This window comes from Leptonychotes weddellii, chromosome 4 (genome assembly GCF_054177405.1).
Source record: "Leptonychotes weddellii isolate Sample4059 chromosome 4, ASM5417740v2, whole genome shotgun sequence".
Classification (NCBI taxonomy): Eukaryota; Metazoa; Chordata; class Mammalia; order Carnivora; family Phocidae; genus Leptonychotes; species Leptonychotes weddellii.
In genome coordinates this window covers 65,339,100-65,364,408 of record NC_138372.1, presented here as the reverse complement: position 1 = coordinate 65,364,408, position 25,309 = coordinate 65,339,100, and the positions used below count along the sequence as shown (strand labels likewise).

The 25,309-nt window shown below is 40.1% G+C and overlaps 1 protein-coding gene across 1 annotated transcript; it reads left to right on the top strand.

Moving 5' to 3' along the window:
• Window positions 1-108: 108 nt before the first annotated feature.
• C4H1orf52 (chromosome 4 C1orf52 homolog) lies at window positions 109-11,120 on the top strand. Its single transcript, XM_081818697.1, has 3 exons — window positions 109-1,717; window positions 2,355-2,553; window positions 7,336-11,120. The coding sequence occupies exons 1-3, from the start codon at window positions 1,442-1,444 to the stop codon at window positions 7,407-7,409; spliced, it is 549 nt and encodes a 182-aa protein (XP_081674823.1). The 5' UTR covers window positions 109-1,441; the 3' UTR covers window positions 7,410-11,120.
• Window positions 11,121-25,309: the final 14,189 nt, after the last annotated feature.

The window sequence follows — 25,309 nt, the reverse complement described above, 5'->3', positions numbered from 1 at the left end:
AAAAAAAAAAACGGAAAAAAAAATAAAAAAAGAAGGAGGCCTATCTCTAACAAATAGATAAATTATAAAAAAAAAATCTTAAAAAATAAAGGAGGCCTATCTTGTTAAAAGGTGAAGGAAGAAGCAGCCCTTGGACTTGGTCACACAGAGGCTATTGGTGGCTTTGATAACAGAGATTCATGTTACTCAAACTGGGTACCCCAACCCCAAAGGCACTCAACAGTGGACCAGTTTTTTTTAAAGATTTTATTTATTTATTGAGAAAGAGAGAGCACAAGCGGGGGGAGCAGCAGAGGGAGAAGCAGACTCCCTACTGAGCAGGGGGAGCCCGATGTGGGACTCTAGCCCAGGACCCTGGGATCATGACCTGAGACGAAGGTAGATGCTCAACCAACTGAGCCACCCAGGTGCCCTACAACCAACTTTTTTACTTTCATTTAAGTATCATTCCCTCTCAGATCACCAGGAGGAGTGAAAGAGTTCTAGTTTTCTTGGTGACTAGGTTATATCAATTACTAAGAGAGGGAACACATACAGAAACAAGTCATATGGAAAGACAGGTTACTGATCTAGTAAGTGGGTGTTTGAAGCCCCAGCAGGATGTCCACATGGAAAGCTTAAGACCCAAGGGGAGTTCTGGTCCAGAGGTTGGATGGAAAGATTGGGGTTGGAAACCCAGATTTGGGAGTCACAAGCATAAGGTAGTTAATGCCATGGAAAGAGATGGGCTGACTTGCGACTTTGTAATGCCCTCTACAAAATGATAAGTATTGCTGAAAGATGGTAATACGTTGGGAAACACCAGCGTTTAAGGGCCATACAGGGCAAAGCAAGAATGGAGAGAAGCTGACAATGAGAAGCCAGAGAGTTTGGAAGACCCCCCGAGTGGTGAGATGCAATCCAAGAGGAATTTCATCAAAGGTAGTTTTCAGAGCCCACTGGAATGAGGTCGAGCAGGAGAGGATTTAGTTTGTGACTTGATAAGTCCACCGCCCATAGAGGTCTTCCATGGTGACTGTGGGAAGCAACCAGACTGAGAGTAATTTTCATTTTGAAGAGGAGATGCAGTGAGATCAGGAAGAAATCCTGGAGTCTCTGGGCGATGGCTAAGGTGAAGTGGCAGTGAAAAAACAAATTCTTATTTCTTGTATGCCTTTAATAAATGCTTCTTGAATGTTGAAAGTTTGGTTGGGACCACTGGTACAGGACTTGGCTCTTCTCAGGGTTCCTCGGGAAGGAGCCTAAAGCAGCCCCTGCTTCGCAACGTGCGCTCCCCACCTCCCGCCTCAGTGCCGAGAGGGGCTGTAGGAGCTCGGCGCAGCCGTCAGGGGGCGCAGGCCCGGTGGTCTACCGCAAGACTTGGGGCGGAGCCAACCGCGGGGCGGGCCCTGAAGCAGCTTCCGGCTTCCGGCGGAGCCCACGGTCGTCGCGCGCAGCCGTCATGGCGGCCGAGGAGAAGGACCCCCTGAGCTATTTCGCGGCTTACGGCAGCAGCAGTTCAGGTTCGTCGGGCGAGGAGGATAATAGCGAGCCGGAGGAAACAAATCGCAGGACCCCAGATCCTGCGAAGTCGGCGGGCGGCTGTGGGAACAAGGCGGAGAAGCGGCTGCCGGGACCCGACGAACTGTTTCGGAGCGTGACTCGCCCGGCCTTTCTCTACAATCCGCTCAACAAACAGATAGACTGGGAGAGGCACGTCGTCAAGGCGCCTGAGGAGGTGAGGTTCCCGACCCGGTTTCCCGATCGTGGCCCCGGCCTCCGCCCCCTTCCTCCTGAGCCCTCTCCTGGGGACCGGCAGTTCGTTCCCCCACACGCAATCACCTCCTGCGGGATGCCGCACCACCCCTCCCACCTCCAGCCCTGGGGAGCCCGGGCCCCCTTCCCCAGCTTGGTGGGTGTCAGACCGGCCCGCAGCCCCCGCCCCCTTGTGAGGAGACCCAAACCTCCGCGCTCGGTGCCCCGACCCCGCGCTGCGAGGACTAACGGTGGTGACTCCCCCGCCCCCCCCCGCTGCAGCTTCTCCCCGAGACCCCTTCCCTTTGACGCCGAAGTGCCTGCGGTGCTGCCTCCAACAGTGTCTGCTGCAGCCTCCTGAAGGGGTCAGCCTTGGCGTAGTATCTCTGAGACTGGATTCTTCTTTGGTAACTAAAAGTTATTAGCTTTATTCGTATAGGGAACCCTTTGGCTTTTCACTTAACAGTATTATGATTTTGATGGAAAAAAAATGTCTTTAAACCTTAAAAAAAAAAAAGTCAACCTGAACAATGAGCGAACGGCAGGGAGGTGCATGTGCCCATAACCGATTGTGGGAACCTCGGTTCGTCACGGTGCTTCTTAATGTGTTTGCTTAACAGCCTCCAAAAGAATTCAAAATATGGAAGTCAAACTATGTACCACCTCCGGAGACCTACACTACTGAGAAGAAACCTCCCCCTCCAGAGCTGGATATGGCAATAAAGTGGTCTAACATATATGAGGACAATGGTGATGATGCCCCACAGAATGCTAAGAAAGCTAGGCTTCTACCGGAAGGGGAGGAGACAGTGGAATCAGGTAAGGCGAGTCAGACTCCGTTGATAATACCTTTTGGTTCCTGTGATGAGTTTAAAAAGAATAAGATATTTAATGAGTGAAATTTAAATCTAGCGATTTAACAAATCGGTTATGGTGTATGATTATTTTTGCTGCAGTTTTGAGAAAGATTGTGTAAATTCGGCTTTGAAGTGAAGTGTCTGAAAGCTCAACCAGTAGTATTTACTATGTTTTAGAAGAAGATCTTAAGTTATTCAGGCTTTAGAGTGAAATCTCTGATATCTCAACCAGTAATATGTATGATTTATGGTGCCCTATTAAAACAGAGCCAGTTAATTCATGGATTCTTTCTTGTGATTGCAGCTTTGAAGAGCTGGAGGCTTCATTTTCTATTAAAGCAGTTGTGGTTTAAAGCCAAAATTAGTGTGACAAAATGAAGTTAATTGAGTAGTACTACATAGTAATAGGAAGATAATGACTTAGTTGAGTTGTTTATGTCATAATTTCATCTTGTATTTAGAGTATAAGTAACCACAGTAATCTCTGCTTACACACTTTTACCCAGCCCCCATTCCATCCTTCACACAGCAGCTAGTGATCACTTTCTAAAAGTAATGTCTGATTATGTAACTCACCTGCTTAAAATCCTTCACCAACAGCATAGTCAAAGCCTTCTGATAGGCCCTGCCTTTCTCTCCACCTTCATTTCAAATGGTGCTTTTTCTAGCCCTTTAAGATCTTAAAATTGAAAACTGAATAGACCATGCTATTTTATGGTTCCATGCCTTTCAGCATATGTTGCTCCTTACTCCAGAATGTTCTTCCATCCCTCTTTGGCTGGTAAACACATTCATCCTTCAAAATCCAATTCAAAGAAGAAAAAAATGTCAGCACCTCCCTCAAATTATTTGCTCCTCTGTACCTTGTATGTGCTAATGCTGTTGATTGCACCTGTCATCTTTTATGAGATTATTTGTTCATAAGTCCATCTTCTTTATGAAAATGAGTTCTTTTACAGTTTGTGGTATATTTTAAATACTCAGTGGATAATTGTTTAATTTCTGATGTTCTCATGAATCCAGGGCTCCTTACTTAGCTCCTTTTACAATCAGAGAGTTTTGTTTAGGAGAAAGAATAACTGATAGGAGTTCTTCAGTTTTGATTCTACTTGGCTTTTCCATTTCTTTCACTGTTTTCCAGTGTGGATTAGAAGTCACTAATGAAGGCATATATTCAGTAAATGGCATCCTTTTAAATCCAAATACCTCATACTGTATAGCATTATGTAATTAATAAAAAAATTTTTTTGCATTAATGTTTAATCCTATACCTTGTGAAATCATATGGGGAAATGTGGAAATGAGAGCTTAATGTGGCTTGTCCATGATCACAAAACTAGAAAATGCCAAGCTGTAAAATAGGTACTTTCACACAATTTTTAAAATTTATTGTTCTTAGCAACCTAGTACAGAAGTGGTACATAATTCATTATTATAATGAATTTTGTAGACAAGGAAATAATCTCAGATTAAAGAATTGGCTTAAGTAAATTCACACAGCTAGGAAGAGGTGAAATTAGAATTCAGATTCAGGCCTCATCATGGATATGATGCCTCTGTACGCTGGGGTTTATTCTCTTGATGTTTTGCAGGCTGTAGTGCTTGAGAAATAGCTGTTCTATAGGAAGTAACACTAGAGTTGATATTCAAACTAAGGTACCATAGGCTGGTGCTCTCTCTTTGTTCCTACATGGAAAATGTGAGGATTCTATACCAGGACAAACAAGCAGAAAGAATTATCTTTTTTCCAGCTTGTCTATTGAGTTCAGATAGAAGAAGTCCCAAATATGTGGCAAATAATATTGTTATTCTCCTAATTTATGTTCTTTTGATTATATGATGGTCCTCTATCAGAAAGTGTACATAGACAGTATCAAACAACAAAAGGACCCAGTGCTCAGACAGTTTAAAGCTGGATCATAAAGTTAAAAGATAATCCTGGAATCTTTAATTTGGACTGTAATGTTGGTTATTAAATATAACTGTCTTCTTTTTTAGATACTTTCCTTTTTAGAAGGGTTTTTTGCCATTTTAGAATCCCGTACTGTGTTCACAAAGTCACTATAAAATTGATCATTTTTACCTGTATTTTTTAACTTAATAAAATACCTTGTTTAAGAAATTCCATATTCTTAAATTATCTAATTTTTAGATTATTAAATTATTTTTACTTTTTCTACTCATTTTTTGCACTTTGGCCTTTTTTGCCAGTTAACTTCTTCCAGATTTTTTTTTTTTCTTTAAAAGCTGGGAAAGAGAGGCACCTGGGTGGCTCAGTCGTTAAGCGTCTATCTTCAGCTCGGGTCATGATCCCAGGGTCCTGGGATCGAGCCCCGCATCGGGCTCCTTGTTCAGCGGGAAGCCTGCTTCTCCCTCTCCCACTCCCCCTGCTTGTGTTCCCTCTCTCTCTGTGTCTCTCTCTCTCTCTCTCAAATAAATAATATTTTTTTTTTTTAAAGGTTTATTTATTTATTTGACAGAGAGAGAAACAGCATGAGAGGGGATAGGGCCAGAGGGAGAAGCAGGCTCCCTGCTGAGCCGGGAGCCCGATGTGGGACTCGATCCCAGGACTCCGGGATCATGACCTGGGCCGAAGGCAGTCGCTTAACCAACTGAGCCACCCAGGTGCCCAAATAAATAATATCTTTAAAAAAATAAAAGCTGAGAAAGATTCAAAACTCATCGAGGCTTGCTACTTACCAGCACTTTTTGTTTGGTAATTGTGAAATGAAAATCAGTAAGGCTTAGATATTCACATGTCCTTAACCACGAAATCCTAGTTAAAGTAGGTAATGCTTTTTCTTTTTTTTTTTAAGAATTTAGAAAGTTCATATTAACAATGTAAACTTACTTACCTCAGGTGGCATGAATTCCATAATAGAAAAATTTTTTCCTTACTAATGCCTCTGTAATATATGGTACAGAGTAGAGACTAAATAATCTTGATAAATGAACATTTCAGGGTGGTTTTGTTTCATTTTTCCTATGGTTTTTTTAAGGCAATACCTTGTTATGTCACTAGATGGCAGAAGCTCCGGTTCAAATTACTGATAGGAAATTGTTTTTCCAGCCCTAGTAATTTATGTTTTTTGTTAATTCAGTAAATTTATTTAAAATTAGCAGATTAACAGAAGTGTCTCACAATCATCTTTTTTTTAAAGATTTTATTTATTTGAGAGAGAGAGAGAGAGCAAGCACCAGCAGGGGGGGCAGGCAGAGGGAGAGGGAGAAGCAGGCTCCCCGCTGAGCAGGGAGCCCAATGCAGGGCTGGATCCTAGGACCCTTGAGATCATGACCTGAGCCAAAGGCAGATGCTTAACTGACTGAGCCACCCAGGCACCCACAATCATCTTTTTAATAATATGTCAATGGTGGATTTTATAGCAGAGTTAGAAAATAATTTCAATTTTTATTCTATGAAGACAGTTTCAGAGTCAAGCAATGGTGTTAATTAAACTCCATTTAAAAAACAAAGGCTTTGGCTTATTTGAGCTGTGTGCCATATCAGTTGGTTTGTACATTATTTTTGTGTCTACATGATAAACTATTGATTAAAACTCTGGTTTGTGAAATCCTAGGATGATTCATTGATCTGAATTTTATTTTATCTTGCTGCCTATGTAAATCCATAAGTGCTTTCTGAAATACATGAATAACGTCACCATACTATGCTTGAAAGATGAATGAAGATGAATCATCTGCTGTTGATTCTAATTATTCTCCACATCAACAAAGGAGATATTCTGAGTATGGTACAGTTAGCAGAAGGGAATTGAAGGCTTAGGTTGTAAATGTATTTCCTCCATAAGGAGTTTATGGTGTGATATAAGCAGCATTTCCCCAATTTTATATTTTTAGTATTAATTTTTTTTAATTAAGTAAGCTCTACACCCAGCGTGGGGCTTGAACTCACAACCCCAAGATCAAGAGTCGTGTGCTCTACTCCTGACTGAGCCAGCCAGGCAATGCAGCTTTCCAGTTTTTTAATATGAAGACCCCTTTCAACATCAGAATATTTTATAGATCACCACGTGATAGATGTTGAACGTTGGGTATCTGTTGATTGAGAAGGTAAAGCCAAAAGTACAATGAATCCAGTAATGTGCTTAAAATAAATTTGTATTTTAAAATTTATAACTTCTACATGTTTATATGGAGTTCTCTTAACGTAAAGCCACACACACGTTCAGAGAGAATACAGTTTTGGTGAAACATCTACCAATGAGTGCTTTTTAAATTTCAAAATAAAAGGACAGGGGTTATAAATATGGAAGGGAGTTGTTTTGCGGGGAGAGAAAGCAGATTGGAAGGGAAAGAACAGCCAATGGCCACTTAAATACTTAAATAATATCATAGTGAGATTGATACTCTTCCTTGGTAAAAAGAATAGAATGTGTTCCATTTTTACAACATGTAGATTATTTAAATATACACAAAGTGTATACTGTGGAATATATAGGAGTAGCTTTTTTTCAGAACAAGTCGGATTTTCTCATTTTAAACTACCTTAATATAGCACTAAAAGGTCACTCTGTGAATTTTGTATGACACTACAATTAAAAAAACTTCTTGTTTTTACTTGCACTTTAAAATTAGAGTTCTAAAAGTTAATTTTTGGTTTTTATTAGGAAACTGGAAGACACATAAGTTGAGGATAATGATTTTGGTCTAAAGTCAATGAAATTTTAATACTTAACTTTTTTTTTTTAATTACTGATTGAAACTTTTCCTTTCCTGTTTAAAGATGATGAAAAAGATGAGCATACTTCTAAAAAGCGCAAAGTAGAACCAGGAGAACCAACAAAGAAGAAAAAGTAGAAAACAACAAATGACAAGAATTTCTGGACTGCGAAACTTGTTGAAACGGTTTTTTTGGGCAGATTAAGTTGACAATTTAAATTATTATGAAACAACATCTCCATGAAAGTACATGTTAATTAACTAATAATAAGTATTGCTGTGGGAACTTTCCACTGTAGAATTCATTTTTTATTTAAAACTTTATTTAAAACTCAAGTGGTGATTTGTGATTGTGAAATTGACAACACATGGAAGCATTCTTGCTATCACAGAATTGGTGACATGCTTTGAGAGTTTTGTCACATGTCGACATGCCAATGTTCTATGAACCTTTTATAAAGGAATATATTTTTAAAGTAAATATATTGTACTGTGAACTTGTAGGGTGCTTTTCAACAGTGTTTGTACAGTGTAAATAGATCATGGAAATAAAATTACTTATTCAGTATTACTATTATTGCATAACATTAGCATTTGAATATTTGTCCGTGACAAGTACCCTTTTTGCCTTGTGATGTTTTAATAGTAGGTATTAACATCTAGGAGTGCCTCCTGTGTTCCAGGTGCTTTGTGGATACTTTTTCTCTGATCCTCAAACAGCCTGGGAAAGCAGGTACTAGGGGCTTCATTTTATAATAAGAGAGATTAACTTACCCAAGGTTCCTTAGTTAAATTCCGCAGTGATCTGGGGATTTAACTAAGGATACTTGAACTCCAAAATCATCACCCTGAACCACCTGCCCACCAAACTTTGTTTATCTTCTAGGGACTGCAGTGGCCATGTCTTCAGGTGCTCTCTGTGGTAAGCAGGGAGATCTTCCCTGATTATATCACTGCACTTTATCATGTAAGCCTTATGTGATGGTATTCATTAATTTCCCTGGTAAATAGTTTGCTGAGGATAAGGATTCTGTATAAAGAATTGGCAGATGTAGCAAATAAAAATACAGGACACCCAGTTAAATTTGAATTTTAGATAAACAACAAATGTTTTGTATGTGCAATATTTGGGACATACACTAAAAATGTGTTTATCTGAGACTCAGATTTAACTGAGCTTCTTGTGTTTTATCTGACAACACTACTTCTGTTGTGTTTTTGTACATGGCTCCTATTTTAATGCTTTGCATTTAGTAATAATCAAAATCAGCAAGGGGTAGTGAGGAAATTAATCATCTTTGGTTTTACTTCTATAGTCCAAAATGCAGTGCAGTTATTTGTAGCATTTTGAACTATAAAAAGGAGAGGCTATACATTGTATCAGTCGTTCCATGAATCTTAATACCTTTCAGGGACAAGAGTTAATTACAGGACACTGCACCTTTAGTGTTTGGGAAGAATTAAAGACATTGGCCTTTGAGTTTTTAAAAAAAATCCTCAGTCCAGTTGTTTTTCTTCAATACTGGGAACCAATATTTGAAAAACTATAAAATTTAATTGGGAACATGGATCAAGTAGCTTAAAATTTGTAAAGGGCATAGAAGTGATGATGCTAGCCATGGTGTTTTGTGGAATGAGGAAGGAATATAACAGTATGATAGCTTCCAGTACATCTCAAACTTAAAAAGATTAATTCTGTAGCTGTGTATCCTCTGTGTTTATAGATACATGATTCCCAAAGTGGAAGTAATCGGTAAAACAAGAAACTTTTTGTTTAAAGCCTTTGTATATGAATAATTTGGAGGGCTGTAGTATCATATTAGGGAGTGACATCAAGTGATAAAGCATGACTCCACTGTGACACCAAACTGCAATGAAATAATTTTGAGTCTGTGATTCCCAAATCTAGAGAAAGCTATTGTCTGGATACATGTATTGGAGGAGCAGATATCTCAAGAAGTTACTGAAATATTAAAAGATTTAAAAATTAGCATGAAGGCAAACCTCATACAAAAAAACAAAACCCAGCAAGCCACTGTCGGGAAATCTAACCTCTTTTTATCACCCATTAGTTCAACTTCCAACTTACATCAGTAAGTTTATGACAGAATAAAAGCTCACTAGATCAGTCTCTAGTGATGCTTTGAGCCCCCCTTCTAGAAGATAACAGAATGAGGGTGGTGGGGAGGAATAAATACTGCTTTTTTGGAAGGGGGGTTGATAGTCGAGGACAGTTAGTGGCTATACTTGTGAGCTCATGCCCCTGCTGGGAGATGGATGCCTATTTGAGCAGTTCTAATGTAGGAGGGGGAAGAGATGCTTTAGGAAGAAGGAGGCTAAATATTTTGGAGCAGTCTGATTCTGCCATTTGTAACATATTGGGTTTCTTTTCAAAATACGGCCCAAAAACAAGGGGAAAGGGACCTCTATCCAAGTTGTTTATTTTCTGACAGTCAAGTCACTTGATACTTGACTGTTTCCTCATCTTTAAAGAAGTTAAGCCATATCAGGCAGAAATGACTTTCTTTTGTGCAAGGATAAAATTTGAGACGAACTAAGCATCTGTGGGCCATATTTTTAAAAAAGTTTAAAAAGCTAAGTAAATAGCTTTAAGGAGTTTTGTGGAAAACATTCTAACTGGAATCAAAGAACATTACTGAGAAAATTGACACTGATTTTTAGCCATTAAAATACTCATATTACCTGGACTTATTTGCAAACTTGCAACTTTCTAGTCTAAATCCTTGTGTAAGTGCTAAATGCCGTGTAGTGCTTTTGAGTTCACAAAATTCAATCACATAGTTTCCAAAAACCTAATGAGGTAGGCTTTATCATTTCCAAATTAAAGAAATGGAAAACAGGCCTAGCCAGATAACCAGCATACCCACAAATATATGAGTTAGCTTCAGAGCTCAGGCTAGAATCTGTAATCCCATTCCATATAAAGTTTATGGAGTACGTATTGGTGCAAAGCACTGTGTTAGGAAAAAAGGACCCATCTTTATTTTAGCAAAGTCACATTGGTAGCCATAAGGAGAAAGGACATGAAAGAACCAAGTCAGACCAGTTGCAGTAGTTTCGTAGAGCAGTGAAGTATCTGCATGAACTAAGGCATTGGAGAGGGGGCAGGGACATGAAAACCAATAGTCCTTAGTTGGATATAATGGCTGAGAGTGAGATTTTCTTTTGTTGCAAACTATATATATATATGTTATATATATAATATATATAATTAAAATGTAAATGGCCTAACGCAGGTTTGGACATGACCTGCATATAACATGTTGCCACACCATTTAGACACACAGCCCTACTAGAGATATTTTTAAAATGTAATTGTTTTTTACAGGTATCTGCATGAACTCAACAACTTTGAATAAGTCAAATTTCTGACTACTTAAAACCGCAGCTGGACTTTAGTGTCATTGGTGGTATTTCGGATTTTAGCCTTTTGTGTCCATACGGAACTGCTTCCCTAGTTCACTTAGTACAGAAGTTCCAGACATTCTTACAAAAAAGGTGTTAAATTCCAGCAAGTGTTTTGGACTTGTCATTATATTCTAAAGCTTCCTGTCTTCCCTTTACATAGTTTTCCCAATTTAAAGCATTGCATTGCATTGTAATGCAAAATAAATAAAAGGTACCAAGAAGCATTTGTATGTACAGTCCACAGAGGAGGGCCTCTGCCTGTTTTCTTCATTGACTAGAACCATGCCTGGCACATAAAAGGTACTCAATAGAACTAATTGTTGATGGTGAACTGAATTTTTCACCTCTGGTTTGGGAGTGATCCTCCAGAGGCTTGTGTTTTCAGTTATATGGGCCAATAAATCTTGACAGTTTAAACCAGTTTGAGTTCAGTTTTCTGTCATTTTCCATCAAAAACATCCTAACTGATGTGAAACTCTTCACTCCCTTGGTTTCTTGCAAGGCCCCATGCTGCCCAGGTTCTCTCCTCTCTGGCTCCTTCTCTGCTAGCTGCCCTGGAACGCCAGTGTAGCCTGTTGTTGCCTTCTCATTCTCTATGCTGGTCCTTGACGATTTCAGCGGAGTTCGCGGCTACCACAATCAGTAACACTCTGATGGTTCCCTATACTCTATGGCTTGCCAGAATGTTCTCGGAAAACCCCAGATTTGTGTATCCACTTGTACATCTCTGCTTGAGTCTAAAAGCCCCTCACATACTGCATATGCAAAACCAAACACTGTGGCAATACCCATACCACCTCCTGTATTTTGTTTCTGGTTAATTGCATCCCCGTCAACCCCCAAATCTGCCCTCTGCCTCATTTCCCATCACGTGGGTTTAGTTACTAAATCCTAAGGGTTCTCTCCACTTATGCTCACACACTTACTAATCCAGCTCTAATGAACCATTTATAATTCCCCAGATATGCTAGTTTCATAGTTCTGTGTGTTCACTTGTACCGTTTGCTTGGCCTGGCCTTTCAACTTCGTGAACTCCCTCTTATCCTCACAGATGAGAGTCTCAAGTATTCCATCTCTTGTGCACCTTGCTCTGTTTATCTCTAGATCTGCACCTGTCCATTGCTTTTCCCTGTGCTAAATAGCCAACATTTGCGGAGTACTTCCTGGAACCAGTAACCAAACGGTTAATGGGGCTACTCGCCCCTGCAGACTAACAAGTGGAGCTGCAACTTTTTACCTGGACTTTTTTTTTCAGATGCCTTTACATTTCCCTGATACTCCTTCAAGAGGTGGATTTGAGGCTTGCCGTCCCGTCTCCCTGTTCGGCTGCCTCTCGAATAAACCCTCTCCTGGCTGCACACCTGTCTCAGTGATTGTCTTTGCTGTGAATCGGGCGGATAAACTTGGATTTGGTTACATTACTATGTGCCAGGCATTGTTCCTGGTGCTTTACATGTATTAACTCATTTAATTTGATGAGGTGGGTGCTATTATTAGCCCTACTTCCCCGCGGGGAAAAAAACGGAGGTACAGAGAGTGGTAGAGCCAGGAAGGCAGGCAGTCTGGCTCCAGACCCAGGGCACACGCTGTACTGAAGAGGAGGAAGCAGCGCCCGAATGAACCCATAGACTGATTTATTAATTTGTATGTGTTTCCTTCACAGAGTGTCTTATCCCTAGAAGGCACTCAGAATACAAACATTTGGAGAATTAATGAATCCAAAACCTGTTCACTAACCAGAGCCACAGTATTTGTTTAATGCTATGGAAAGCATAGTCAATATGTAAGTGTTTTAGGAAGATTAATGCATATTTCAATGATTTAGTACCTTCTTTCTCACATATTTGGAGTATTTTTCATTGAAAGCCTTAAAGCAATAGGGCTGAGAATATACCCCCCTCCCTCCAAAAATATATTTTAGCTTTTCACTTGTTTTTCAAAGTCTACAATTTTTTAAGCAAAGTAAAATAGCTTTAAGTCATAAATTTGGCCTCAAATTTCATTGGCTTTTTTCTAATCTCTCAAATGATGGCTTGGGTGTAGAATCCTAGCACCAGGGCGTGGGAAGGCCTCCAGAGGTCCTCCGGTACAGCCTTGCCAGAATGGAGGAACGGCTTCTCTGTCATCTTTGTCTCTCTTCTCTAGGTTCACAGATGAGCCCACAAAATGACGGGTTTACAGGCTGGATTTGAAAAGCCATTTCCTGTGTGTCTGTAATATTTTGGTTTCCAGGGTCTGGAACTCCTTTTCCTTTCCCTGTGTTTACCATTTTCCGAAAAGGGAGAAACGGAGTACTTGGTGCATATTACTGAAGTAAAAGGGCAGCTCTATTCCTGGCATAATTACCTGTCTCCGTTTCTACACGGGACCAAAATTCTAGCCACCTTCTCTGGCACACTGGGGAGTTCGCGTTAACATTTTAAATTTAGAATTCCTGAGAGAACCAGCAATGGCATAACAAACAATCACTTCCAACTAAGGAGGTGACTTGCCCGCAAGCAAAGTTACAAGCAAGCCAACTCAGAACTAACTCCTCAGAGGCTCCTGTGCCAGGGGGAGCTTAAGACCCTTTTGCTTGTTTTTTGGTTTGAAGACACACACAGACGCACACATGCTGAGGATTTGCAGGGCAATAGGACCTTCCTCTCGTCTTTTTTTTAAGATTTTATCTTTATTTGAGACAGAGAGAGACAGCGAGAGAGGGAACACAAGCAGGGGGAGTGGGAGAGGGAGAAGCAGGCTTCCCGCCGAACAGGGGGGAAGAACAGGACCCTGGGACCATGACCTGAGCCAAAGGCAGACGCTTCACCGACTGAGCCACCCAGGCACCCCATTCCTTTCCTCTTTTTACCAAGCTCTGCCTCAGGCTGTCCCCTCCAATCCTCTCCTCAACTATAAAAAGTGGCCTAAAAGCCTTAGCAGTAACATTTCTTCCATAGCATCTGGAATCCATATGTCCAATATGGAAGGCATAAAATCTATTTTTTTTTCCTTTTAATTTAGGCTTAATTACTTGAGCTCAAAATCCTGCAGGCCCCTGCATCCCTCCATACCAAACTAATTAGAACAATTATCGGAGCCACCCGTGGCTCCAGATCTGTTAAAGCCTGTTATTGAGGTTAACAAATGAGAGGGTTAATTTCTCCCGATTGCTCCATAGTTGGCGAAGAAAGATAACAAGCCTCTTACATTAGGAGGGTGCTTTTGAGCTTTCAAGCTATTTTTTTTTCTCAACACCAAACTGCCACCCAGGAGAAGAGCTTCCTTTGGGGGGGTCCAGCCTGTCTGGAGGTAAGTGACTTAATTCTGAACTGAAGCCCTTGGAATTCACTACCGCGTGTGAAAGAGGGGCCTCCTGGCCTTGCTGCTTCAACTGTGTAAAAAAGATTTTGATACTTTTTAAAAAGAAGTGGGATTGCCAGCTAGTGGTAGTAATCTCTGGGGCCAACTCGGAGATGTTGACTTAAAACCTTAAAGAGTAAGTGGCTTTTTCTAGATAATTAGACCAGGGCCCTGTATATTTTTAACTTAAATTCATCCAGTCACTTTGGCTAATTATAAACTACCTAGGTTTTTCTATTCTTTTTCCACTTTTGTGTCCCCTGTAACAGTAGCAAGACTATCCTATGTCCGTCTTACTGGGTAGCTAAATTGGAGTTCCTAATTTAATTTTTTTTTTTTTTTGCCCTGGAAGGTTTTTTTTTTTAGATCGCTTAGCCTAGCATTGAATTTTTTTTTTAAAGCCCAAGAGAGTTAGTTAAAAAAGGATTCGAGTTTCTTAGCATTACCATAATTTCAAATAATTTGTCCAACAGAGCTTTGTGAAAATGTGATAAAAAGTAATGGGAAACAGGTTTTCAGTTGCCTCACCGAAGTGCCAAAAGTAAGAAAAATAAATCCTTATGTCACAGAAGTGCCGAAAACAAAAACTTGTATGTTTTCTTTACTACAACTACATTTTGTCTTTTTCAAGGACAGGATCAAAGTTTACTCCAAAAACACAGTAACAGTTTATTACTTCAAGTCACATTGTCCCAATTAATTCTCATAACTTTAATGTTCTATATAAATTGTTTATAATAGTAATGTTCACTTAAAAATATTTCTGGGGACACCTGGGTGGCTTACTCCGCTAAGCATCTGCCTTCAGCTCAGGTCATGATCTCAGGGTCCTAGGATCGAGCCCCATGGGGGACTCCCTGCTCAGCAGGGAGCCTGCTTCTCCCTCTCCCTCTGCCCCTCCCTTGGCTCGTCATGCTCGCTTGCTCTCTCAAATAAATAAATAAAATCTTAAAAAAAAAGGAAAAAAATATTTCTGATTATGGGAATGCCTCGGTGGCACAGTCGGTTAAGGGGCCAACTCTTGGTTTCAACTCAGGTCAAGAGCTCAGGGTCTTGGGATTGAGCCCATGTCAGGAGGCTCTGCGCTCAACGCAAAGTTGGCTTAAGACTCTCTCCCTCTGCCTCTGCCCCTCCCCCACTTGCACACGCTCTCTAAAAAAATCTTTAAAAATATTTCCAACTATGAGAATGATACATGTTTGTTGTAGAAGTTCTGGGAAAAAAAAATAAAATGAAATAAGAAAATAGAAATCACATTTAGTAGAGAAATCCACTGGTAACACTTTGATACAGAGTACTTTTTTAGAGTGTTTTTTTCCTATGCATGTATGTACATATTCTGAACAACATAGATAGTCCATATTTTACTTCATATTAAGCATTATTAATTCCATTAAGAATTCCTCAAATACCTTTTTAAATTTTCATTTATCTATTAGACTTTGAAATTATTTCCACATTTTTCACCACTATAAATAACACTAAGATGAACACCTTGTAATTTAGTATTCAGTTGTAGAATTTGATTATAGAACTGCTTTTGTGAGTAGGAATTTAAGACAGAGTCCTATGTAAAGTTGATCTAGTTTGCTTGACTTAATGCTCCTAACTTCTTGAGGCCACAACTAAACAATTATTTTAAAAGTTTTCATACTTCTTTTTGACCTCCTACATGTTAAGTCCCTTTCCAGAAACCAGCTCTTTATAATAGCAATCTGGTATTTCTGTTTTTAAAGATTTTATTTATTTGACAGAAGAGAGAGAGCACAAGCAGGGGGAGCAGCAGGCAGAGGGAGAAGCAGACTCCCCCACTGAGCAAGGAGCCCGATGCGGGACTCGATCCCAGGACCCCGGGATCATGACCTGAGCTGAAGGCAGATGCTTAACCGACTGAGCCACCCAGGCGCCCCAGCAATCTGGTATTTCTAATATGTCCTCTTTTTAGCTGCTCTGAAAAAACATGTTTCTTTTTAGACTGCTCCGAAAAGCTACTCAGATTCCAAAAAGCCATTCCCCCCAGTGCTCAAATTGAGAACCTGGTTATTTTGCCTTCAGCAAAAGGAATTTGTGGCCACTCTGAACTAAAGACAGATTTGAAGGTGGAAAGTGGACAGAGGGGGAAAAAAAAATAACAAAGCAGACTGGGCTTTCCCCCCACCCACCTCGACATTATTGACAACATAACTGCAGTTAGCAGAGAAGAACCTTAGGTGGAGCCCGAGGCTACTGGAGAAACACCCTCTGCACTCCTGCAGGCCCGGCCTCCCCGATTCCCCGCAGCCCTGGCTGGCCTCACTGCCTGAGGGGTCCACAGCCAGCCAGCCAAGAAGGGAGAGTGCCAGGGAGCACCTTCTCTCAAAGAAAGGAAAGGAAAAAAAATGCCTCCTTATCGTGGTTTGTGGAATTGGGGAAATTCCACAACCAGAGCTCCCAGTAAAGTTTTACCAGAGGGTTTACAAAGCAGACTCCCGAGAGAGGAGCTCCCTGGGAGAAGTAACATTATCCCCACTCTCATCTTGTCACTTAATCGCACTTATATTGTTACCTCTCTGCTGGGCATATCTTATCTTCCTAACTGGATTTGGAGCTGCTGGAGAGTCAGCAGGGCCTTACATGTCTTGTGGAACAAACCCTGGGACCCAGCCCAAAGCGATAAAATTAGAAGTTGTTCGATAATTATTTGCACAGGTGAGCCAACACTTAGCATCTTAGAGCAGATGAGTCTTCATGTCCTTCCCCTCAGTCTATTTTCGATGAGGGACTGAGCAAAGTAACCCAGGGGAAAGAGGAAAAGAGGACCAGGAAAGAGCAGTTTACCAATGTCCATTGGCTGGCCTTAAAGAAAGCTAACCGAGTCCAATTCTGATTCCTGTCCCTCAGTTAATACAACTGTTATTAACCCTCAATTAACTGAGCTCCTCCCCCACTTCCTCAATTTTTAGGGAAAAAAAATTATAAGAAAACCATAGGGATTTTTATTTCTTAAAAAACAAGTAAAACTACTTCCTCAGTGTTGGCCATGGACTAGGTAAAAATCCAACTCCTTCTCCTTGACTTTCTCTCTCAGTGTTTCCAGAAATATGTTCCAAGAAAACTTCTTGCAGATGCTCTGAGAAAAGGTTTCCATTGACAAAGTCTAGGATTCTTCCCTTCTGGATATTCACAATGAACATGAGAGTTACAAGGGTTCTGAGGAGTCATTCAATAAAGAAGCCTCTACCTTCTTGGCCCCAGTGTCTCAAACTTACCTGAGCACAATTCTTCTGAGGAACACCTGGCAAAAATTTGTGGAATGCACTTGCAGACTCCCTACTCTCCACCATGTGGAATGACAATACTCATTTTGGGTTTACGCTGGGTGGTGCAGGGAGAGTTATCATCGATTATTCAAGGAGTATCTTCAGTAGAGTCCATTTGCTAAATTAGTTTTCCAAAATAGTTGTTGAATCAAAGATTTTTTTTTAAAGATTTATTTATTTATTTGAGAGAGAGAGAGCGTGCAGAGTGAGCGAGAACACGAGAGGGGAAGGGGCAGAGGCAGAGGGAGAAGCAGGTCCCCTTCTGAGCAAGGAGCCTGATGCCGCCAGATCCCAGGACCTTGGGATCATGACCTGAGCCAAAGGCAGACGCTTAACTGACTGAGCCACCCAGGCGCCCCCCCCTTTTTTTAATCAAAGACATTTTTAAGAGAAATGCAAATTAATACTCCTAAGGGATACTATTTCTCCCTAAGTAGATTAGAAAACTGACACTGGACAACACATTCTGGTAAGGATACGGAGACACAGCATTCTCATACATGAAAGTAGGAAGGCAAAATGATCTAAATCTATGGAGAACAATTTGGCAAAAAATACAGAATTACAAGTATATTTACCTGTTGACCCAACAATCTCACTTCTAGGAATTTATCCTGTAGGTCTGCCTATGCATGTACAAAATGATATAGGTAAAAAAGTTATTTATTGAAACCTTATTTATCATAGCAAAATACTGGAATGAATTCAAGTGACATAGAGGACTGGTTAAATACGGTTTATCCACACAATGGAATAGTATTCAGTGCCAAAAATAAGGAAAAAAAGAAGTTCTCTGGATGGATATGGAAAGATATCCAGCATATACTATAAAATGAAAAAAGGACATTGCAGAAGGTATATATACTATGTTACTGTTTACTTTTTGTGTAAGAAAGGGGATGATAAAAAAAATATATTCACCAGACAATGGAATATTATTCAGTGCTAAAACGAAATGAACTATCAAGCTATGAAAACATGGGAACAATTAAGTGCATAAGAAGGAAGCCAATTTGCAAAGGCTGCATAGTGGACGATTCCATCTGTATGCCCTTCTGGCAAAGGGTAAAACTGGGGGGTACCTGGGGCGGGGAGCCGGCTTCTCCCCCGCCCCATTCGTGTGCACTCTCTCTATCATCCTTCTCTCTCCCAAATAAATAAATAGAATAATTTTTTAAAAGAAGTAAAACTATGAGGACTGTAAGATAGTGGTTGCCAGGAGCTGGAGTGAGTGGGAGGGATGAACAGGTGGAACACAGAGGGATTTTAGGGCAGTGAAAATGCTCTCTGTGGTTCTATGATGTTGGATACATGTTATCCATTTGTCCAAACCCGAAGAATGTATAACACCGAGTGAGCTGTAATGTAAACTGTGGACATTGGGTGATTATGTTGCGTCAATGTAGCTTCATCAGTTGTAATAAATGTACTACTCTGGTGGGGGACATCGATAATGGGGAGGGCTGTGGGTATGTGGGGGCAGGAGGTATATGGGAAAAATCTGTTTCTCTCGATTTTGCTGTGTATTTAAACCTGCTCTAAAAAGAGTCTTTTAAAAATATACAGAGTCATGTTTGTTTGTGTTTGTATAAGGTAAAACTGCAACTACGTAGAAGAAACCAATAAAAGTAGTCACCTACAGAGGACAGAAGTTTGGATACATAGCGACAATGTCGAACTTTATCTAAGTCCTGTGCTTCAGAAAACTAGGAAGGCTAAGAAATCCCCCAACCCTTTTGTGTCCTAGGAAATAGCGAAGAAACCCCTCCTATCTGAAATAAGACCCATCTTCATAAGACTCCCGTAAGACTCCCCGTGGATGACTCCCTTGTTGGCCTGCTCCTTCCTTCTCTTTAAGACCTCCCTCATTAATGAACACTCTCCCTATTACAACAGCCAGAATACAATTCTCTCTTTAAACTGTCCAGTGCATTTTCACAACAAGCATGGGGCCAGAGGTTGAAGACTTCTTGGAGTAAACCTTTATATATCATTTTGATGTTCAAACCATGTGACTGCCTTGCCCCCTTTAAAATTTTTAATTTAACTTAAAATATGAAACAAGCCAAAGATACTTTTGACAAACGAGGGGCTACCTTGAAAGTGCCATTAACTAGACTACCTCAGGCCCAGCATCCCAGTTTACTATTTCAGAATAGGAGCATGTCCCACTCTTCAGCTTTCTCTATTGACCAATGAGGCAACCGCTCACTGACCTTTCCAGTCTCTTCCTTCCTTACAAATACACTTGTAATGAGAGAATATGGAGAGAAAGGAAAAGGCAGGAAGCGGTTCTGTCCTTTCATGTATTTTTTTTTTTAACCCATGGCTGATAAAATTCCCTAGTTCGAACCCATAATCTTTCCTCCTACCACAGAAACAAAAAGTCATTTTTCTCTTTTCTTCCTCCACGTATTCCTGCCCTTTGGATCTTCTTTTTCCTTCCCTCTTCACTTTTCATTAATGTTCTGGAAGCCTGAGCCTACATGTACCTCATGCATGGTCGTTTCCCTGTAGTTGCTGGCTGGACCTTGGATGTGGTGGCCTTGCTTTGATGACTGGTCCTAAGACAGGGCACTGCGATTTCATGGAAGGAACCTGGGTCACTGAGTGACCAGGAGGAACAAAGCTGACCTGAAGAACTGGACCATTCATACTAAAACTGTTACATGAGAGAAAAAGAAACTTCTTTTATAAGCCATTGTATGGATTAACTTTATTCAAACCAGCACAGTTTCTTTTCAAGGAAATTGAAAGGGTTGTATTAGACAATTTCTAAGAAGCTTCCCAGTGCTAACTTATGAATCAAAGCCTAATTTTGCCACTCTAAATGGTTATAGAGGCTTTGAACCATAGCTGTGTTCATAGAGCAGATCATCATGCACAGCTGTGATGCATTTGCTACTCTCTGGCCTAATGGATAAGACCTGGACTTTGGGTTCAACCCTCATAAATCCAGTTCCTGGCCCTGCTCCTTACCACCTGTGACCTTGGGCAAATTGCTTAAGCTGTCTGAGTCTCACTTCCTTATCTACAAAATTCAGATAACATTAGGAAATGTTTCACAACCTGAGGTAATCCAGCAGAAGTTATTGACTAATAATAAACGCTCAATAAATTGTAGTTGGTTTTTTATCATTGGTGCTGTTAATGTTATTGTGATTATGAACTTTGTTAAGAATATAAACCTCAACTATAATAATGTTTCCACAGACAGATCTTATCCAAATTATGATTTATCTGCTTTATATCAACATTTTAAAGAATTAGTAGACAAAAAAGCATCACAACAGATGAAAATCACTGTGAAGGGTAAAGTGAATGGATGTGGTAGAAGCATCTATTCTTTGCCCACGTGTGGTTCTCCTGTTTCCTGGGAATATGGGAGACTATACTTCCCAGCCATTTTGCAGTTATGCAAGACATCATGACTAGTTCTTGTCAAGGGACAGTGAGTCAAAGTGCTGTATATGACATCTGGTGCAAGGTATTTCAGAGCGGATGTGCATTCTCCTCATCTCTCTTTCCCTAAAGCCACCGGTTGAGCGGATAGCATCATACAATGATGGAGCCCCCATCAACCTGGGTCCTTGAATGACTATATGGAGCGGTCCCCTTCTCACCCTCAACCTCTGACTAACTCACGCTGGACATGTGGAATAAGAAATAAACCTTGCTGTGTTGACATTGAACATGCTATCACATTACCTATTTTTTTTCTAATATAATGAGTAATGACCAAGTTGCCATAATATCCAGAATACTTAAGCCTTTGCATTGAAAGGTCAAAGTGCCCACCATTTGCCAACTGTGATGGCCCTTGCTGGAAATTTCCATGATTAAAATACCTAAAGGTGATTTAAAACATAGAATTTTTTATTTCATTAACAAAAGCATACCAATAAAATTTCCAAGAATGATTAATATAGAGGTTCTATGATTAGAGCCCCTAGTAGTATAGAGAAAAGCTCTTATCATTTTTTGCTTAGTGTATTGAGATGATTTTTTTAAAAAGGTCATTTATTTGTTTGAGAGAGAGAGAAAAAGAGAGAGAGAGTGGGGACTGGGGGGACAGAGGGAGAGAGACAAGCGGACTCCCCGCGAAGCTCAGAGCTCAATCCCACCACCCTGAGATCATGACCCCACCCAAAATCCAGAGTCAGCTGCCCAACCAACCAACTGAGCTACCCAGGCACCTCAAGATGATTTTTTTAATAGTCTTATTTTTTTAAAAAGATTTTATTTATTTATTTGACAGAGAGAGAGAGAAAGAACACAAGCAGGGGGAGCAGCAGGCAGAGGGAGAGGGAGAAGCAGGCTCCCCGCGGAGCAGGGAGCCCTATGCGGGGCTCGATCCCAGGACCCTGGGATCATGACCTGAGCCGAAGGCAGACGCCCAATGACTGAGCCACCCAGGCGCCCCTCCCAGATGGTTTTTTAATGTATATTTATTGCATAGTTGTTAAGAATACCCTAACTCTGACTCTGAAGTCAGACTGCCTAGATTTGAATCTGGACTTCACTTCTTATTTTAAGAAAGTTCTTTAATTTCTCTGGCCCTCAGGTGCCTCATGCACCTCACTTAAAAAGTTGTTATAAGGATTAAATGAGTTAATATATATATAAAGTTCTTAGAATGTACATGACACATAGTCTTATATGTTAGTTATTATACCGATGATTATTTCTAATAATTCTAATGATTTCTGAAATTACAAATTATGCCATATGATCCCGTCATAAGAATAGACTGCTAAGTCATTGACGCAGAATAGAGAACCCAGAAATAGATTCAAGGCAGGACTGCTCTCCTCTTGGTTTGCATGTTGTCCCTGTGGCAGTAATTTACAGCCAGTACCCGTTCTGGCTGATGTGTCCATGCTGTTTTTGCTATTTATATTTTGAACGTATCCCTGGTCCCAGGACATGGAAATTTAGTAAATGCAAAATGCGGTGCCTACAGGCTCCTGGGTGGCTCAGTCGGTTGAGCATCTGAGTCTTGATTTCAGCTCAGGTCATGATCTCAGGGTCCTGGGATCCAGCTCCACAACAGTCTCTGTGCTCAGCAGGGAGTCTGCTTGGGATCCTCCCTCTCCCTCTGCTCCTCCCCAACTCAATCTCTCTCTCTCTCTCTGTGTCTCTTTAATTTATTAGTTAGAGAGAGAACAGGCAGGGAGAGGGGAGCGGCACTAGGACAAGGAGACTCCCCGCTGAGTGCAGAGCTGGACCTGGGACTCCATCTGAGGACCCTGAGATCTTGACCTGAGCTGAAGTCAGATGCCTAATTGAGCCACCCAGGCGCCCCAATAAATGAATCTTTTAAAAAATGTGGTGCTTCGGTTCAATGGTTAAAGATGATTTATTCACATATATTGCTGACAAACACCTGGCTATACATGCGGTAAATAAAGTGAAACAGTTACCTTATACTATATAGACCTAAATTTCAGATGGATTTGAGTTTTAAATGTAAAAAAAGTGTAACAATGGAAATTTGGCCCTAAACTTTGGAAAGACTTTTAGCAGGAAATTTAGAAGCTGTAAAATAAAGATAGATAACTACTCAAATATAAAAAAAAAAAAATAGTGTGAAAAAATTAAAAATTTTTAAAAATATATAAAAAACACAGTGTGGAAAAAATACCACAAATTCAATAGACAATGATAGATTGGGCAAATGATCTCCAACACGTGCAAAAAATGAAGGGTTAAGTATTCTACTATACAAAAAGTTAAAAAAAAAAAGAGTAACCTAACAGAAAAAGGACAAAGAAGGCAAATAGGCAATTCATATAAGAGCAAATCCAAGATTTGTGTTTGCCACTAAACGCAAAAAAAGACGCCAAGATGCCTGCCTCACGAGGAGTCAGGGAATCGCAAATTAAAGTACCAACAAGATATCCCTTTACAGACATCAGATTGGCAAAAAGAAAAAGACTAACTGCTACTGCTTTCAGAAATACATGGAAAGGGTGGGTCACTCTCATACCTTGTTAGCGAAAGTGTGAATTAGTACAGCATTTTGGAAAGCAGAATTAAAAGTATGTATATATATATGTGTATATACACATATATATATATACATACACACACATTCTCTTCCTAGCAATCTTACTCATAGGAAGAATTTTCCCATTTAAATGAGAGCACCAGTTTGAAAGGATACACATACAAGGATGCATCCTCACTTGCCATTGGAAAAAATCTTAAAAATTAGGCATTAGGTAGAAAATTATGAATTAAGTTATGGTTCATCCACACAATGAAAAAATTATGCAGTCATCAAAAAGAATGAGTTTGGAACTATACCAGTTTTCTTGAAGGGATCTCCACGATACCATTTAGACGAGACAGATCATAGATATAAAGATAGATATCTATCTTTATTTTACAGCTTCTTCACTTTCACAGAGAAGTGTCAATTATAGACACACACACACGCAGAGTATATATATATATATATATATATAATCTGATTATATGAGTATGGGGAAAGAAAACCACATATCCATAACATATGTTATTTTTTTTTTCAAAGATTTTATTTATTTGAGAGAGAGAGATAGCATGAGAGGGGGAGGGTCAGAGGGAGAAGCAGACTCCCTGCCGAGCAGGGAGCCCGATGCTCGATCCCGGGACTCCAGGATCATGACCTGAGCCGAAGGCAGTCGCTTAACCAACTGAGCCACCCAGGCGCCCCATAACATATTTTATATTGATTCCCTAGGATGAAAAAGCAACCAACCAAGCAATATATATTTTTTAAATGTTTTGGGGCACCTGGGTGGCTCAGGCAGTTGAGCCTGGGACTCTTGGTTTTGGCTCAGGTCATGATCTCAAGGGTGGTGGGATGGAGCCCCACCTCAGGCTTGACGCTAGGCAAGGAGCGGCTTGAAGATTTTCTCCCTCTACCCCTCCCCTCACTCTCTCCTTCTCTAAAATAAATAAACATCTTTTTAAAAAATGTTTTAAGTGCCAGGGTGCCTGGGTGGCTCAGTCGGTTGAGCATCTACCTTCAGCTGGGGTCATGGTCTTGGGGTCCTGGGATCTGGCTCCGAGTTGGGCTCCCTGCTTCAGCAGGGAGCCTGCTTCTTCCTCTCCCTCTGCCCCTCCCCCCACTCATGCTCTCTCTCTCTCTCTCTCTCACACTCTCTCTCAAATAAATAAATAAAATCTTTAAAAAAATGTTTAAGTGCCACAATAAAAATAACACGCATGACATTCCGTTTACATAAATTTGACATACAAGATACGTAAAAGGATGGGCACCAAAATGTTAACAGTGGTTATCTCAAGCAAGGTAAGGAGATTTCGAGTCATTTTAAATTTTTTTCCTTATATGTTCATATATTGCTTTTAGAATCTTCAAAATGTATTATTTATATAATCAGGAAAACATTAAACTTTTCATTGTGGGAAAAATGAATGAGGATCCTCAACAAACTTTTAGGTAAGTAGATATTAATTTTGGGAGGAACTTAAAATATTGTCATTTTACCTAGACTTAGGTAATATTGAATAATTCATTGTTTATCTAAATTTGACTTAAAACAATAAAAATATTTAAGTACCTTCTAAAGATTTTTTTCTAGTTTTCTACCTTAAATAACAAAATGTAGCAAAAACCTCAATTCACTTAACCTGAGATTTTGTTACTGAGAGAGAAACTTTTCACTGTAATTCAAAAGAACAATATTAGCTAAAAGATGTATTTTCTTTTCATGCTTTCAATAAAATCTTTCTTCAATGGCCCATATCCTTATATATACCCTGATATTTACCTTGTATTTGGAGACCTGCTACTTAGTGGTTTTATTCCCCTGCCCTGGTTCTTTTTTTTTTATTATTGTTATGTTAATCACCATACATTACATCATTAGTTTTAGATGTAGTGTTCCATGATTCGTTGTTTGTGCATAACACCCAGTGCTCCATGCAGAACGTGCCCTCTTTAATACCCATCACCAG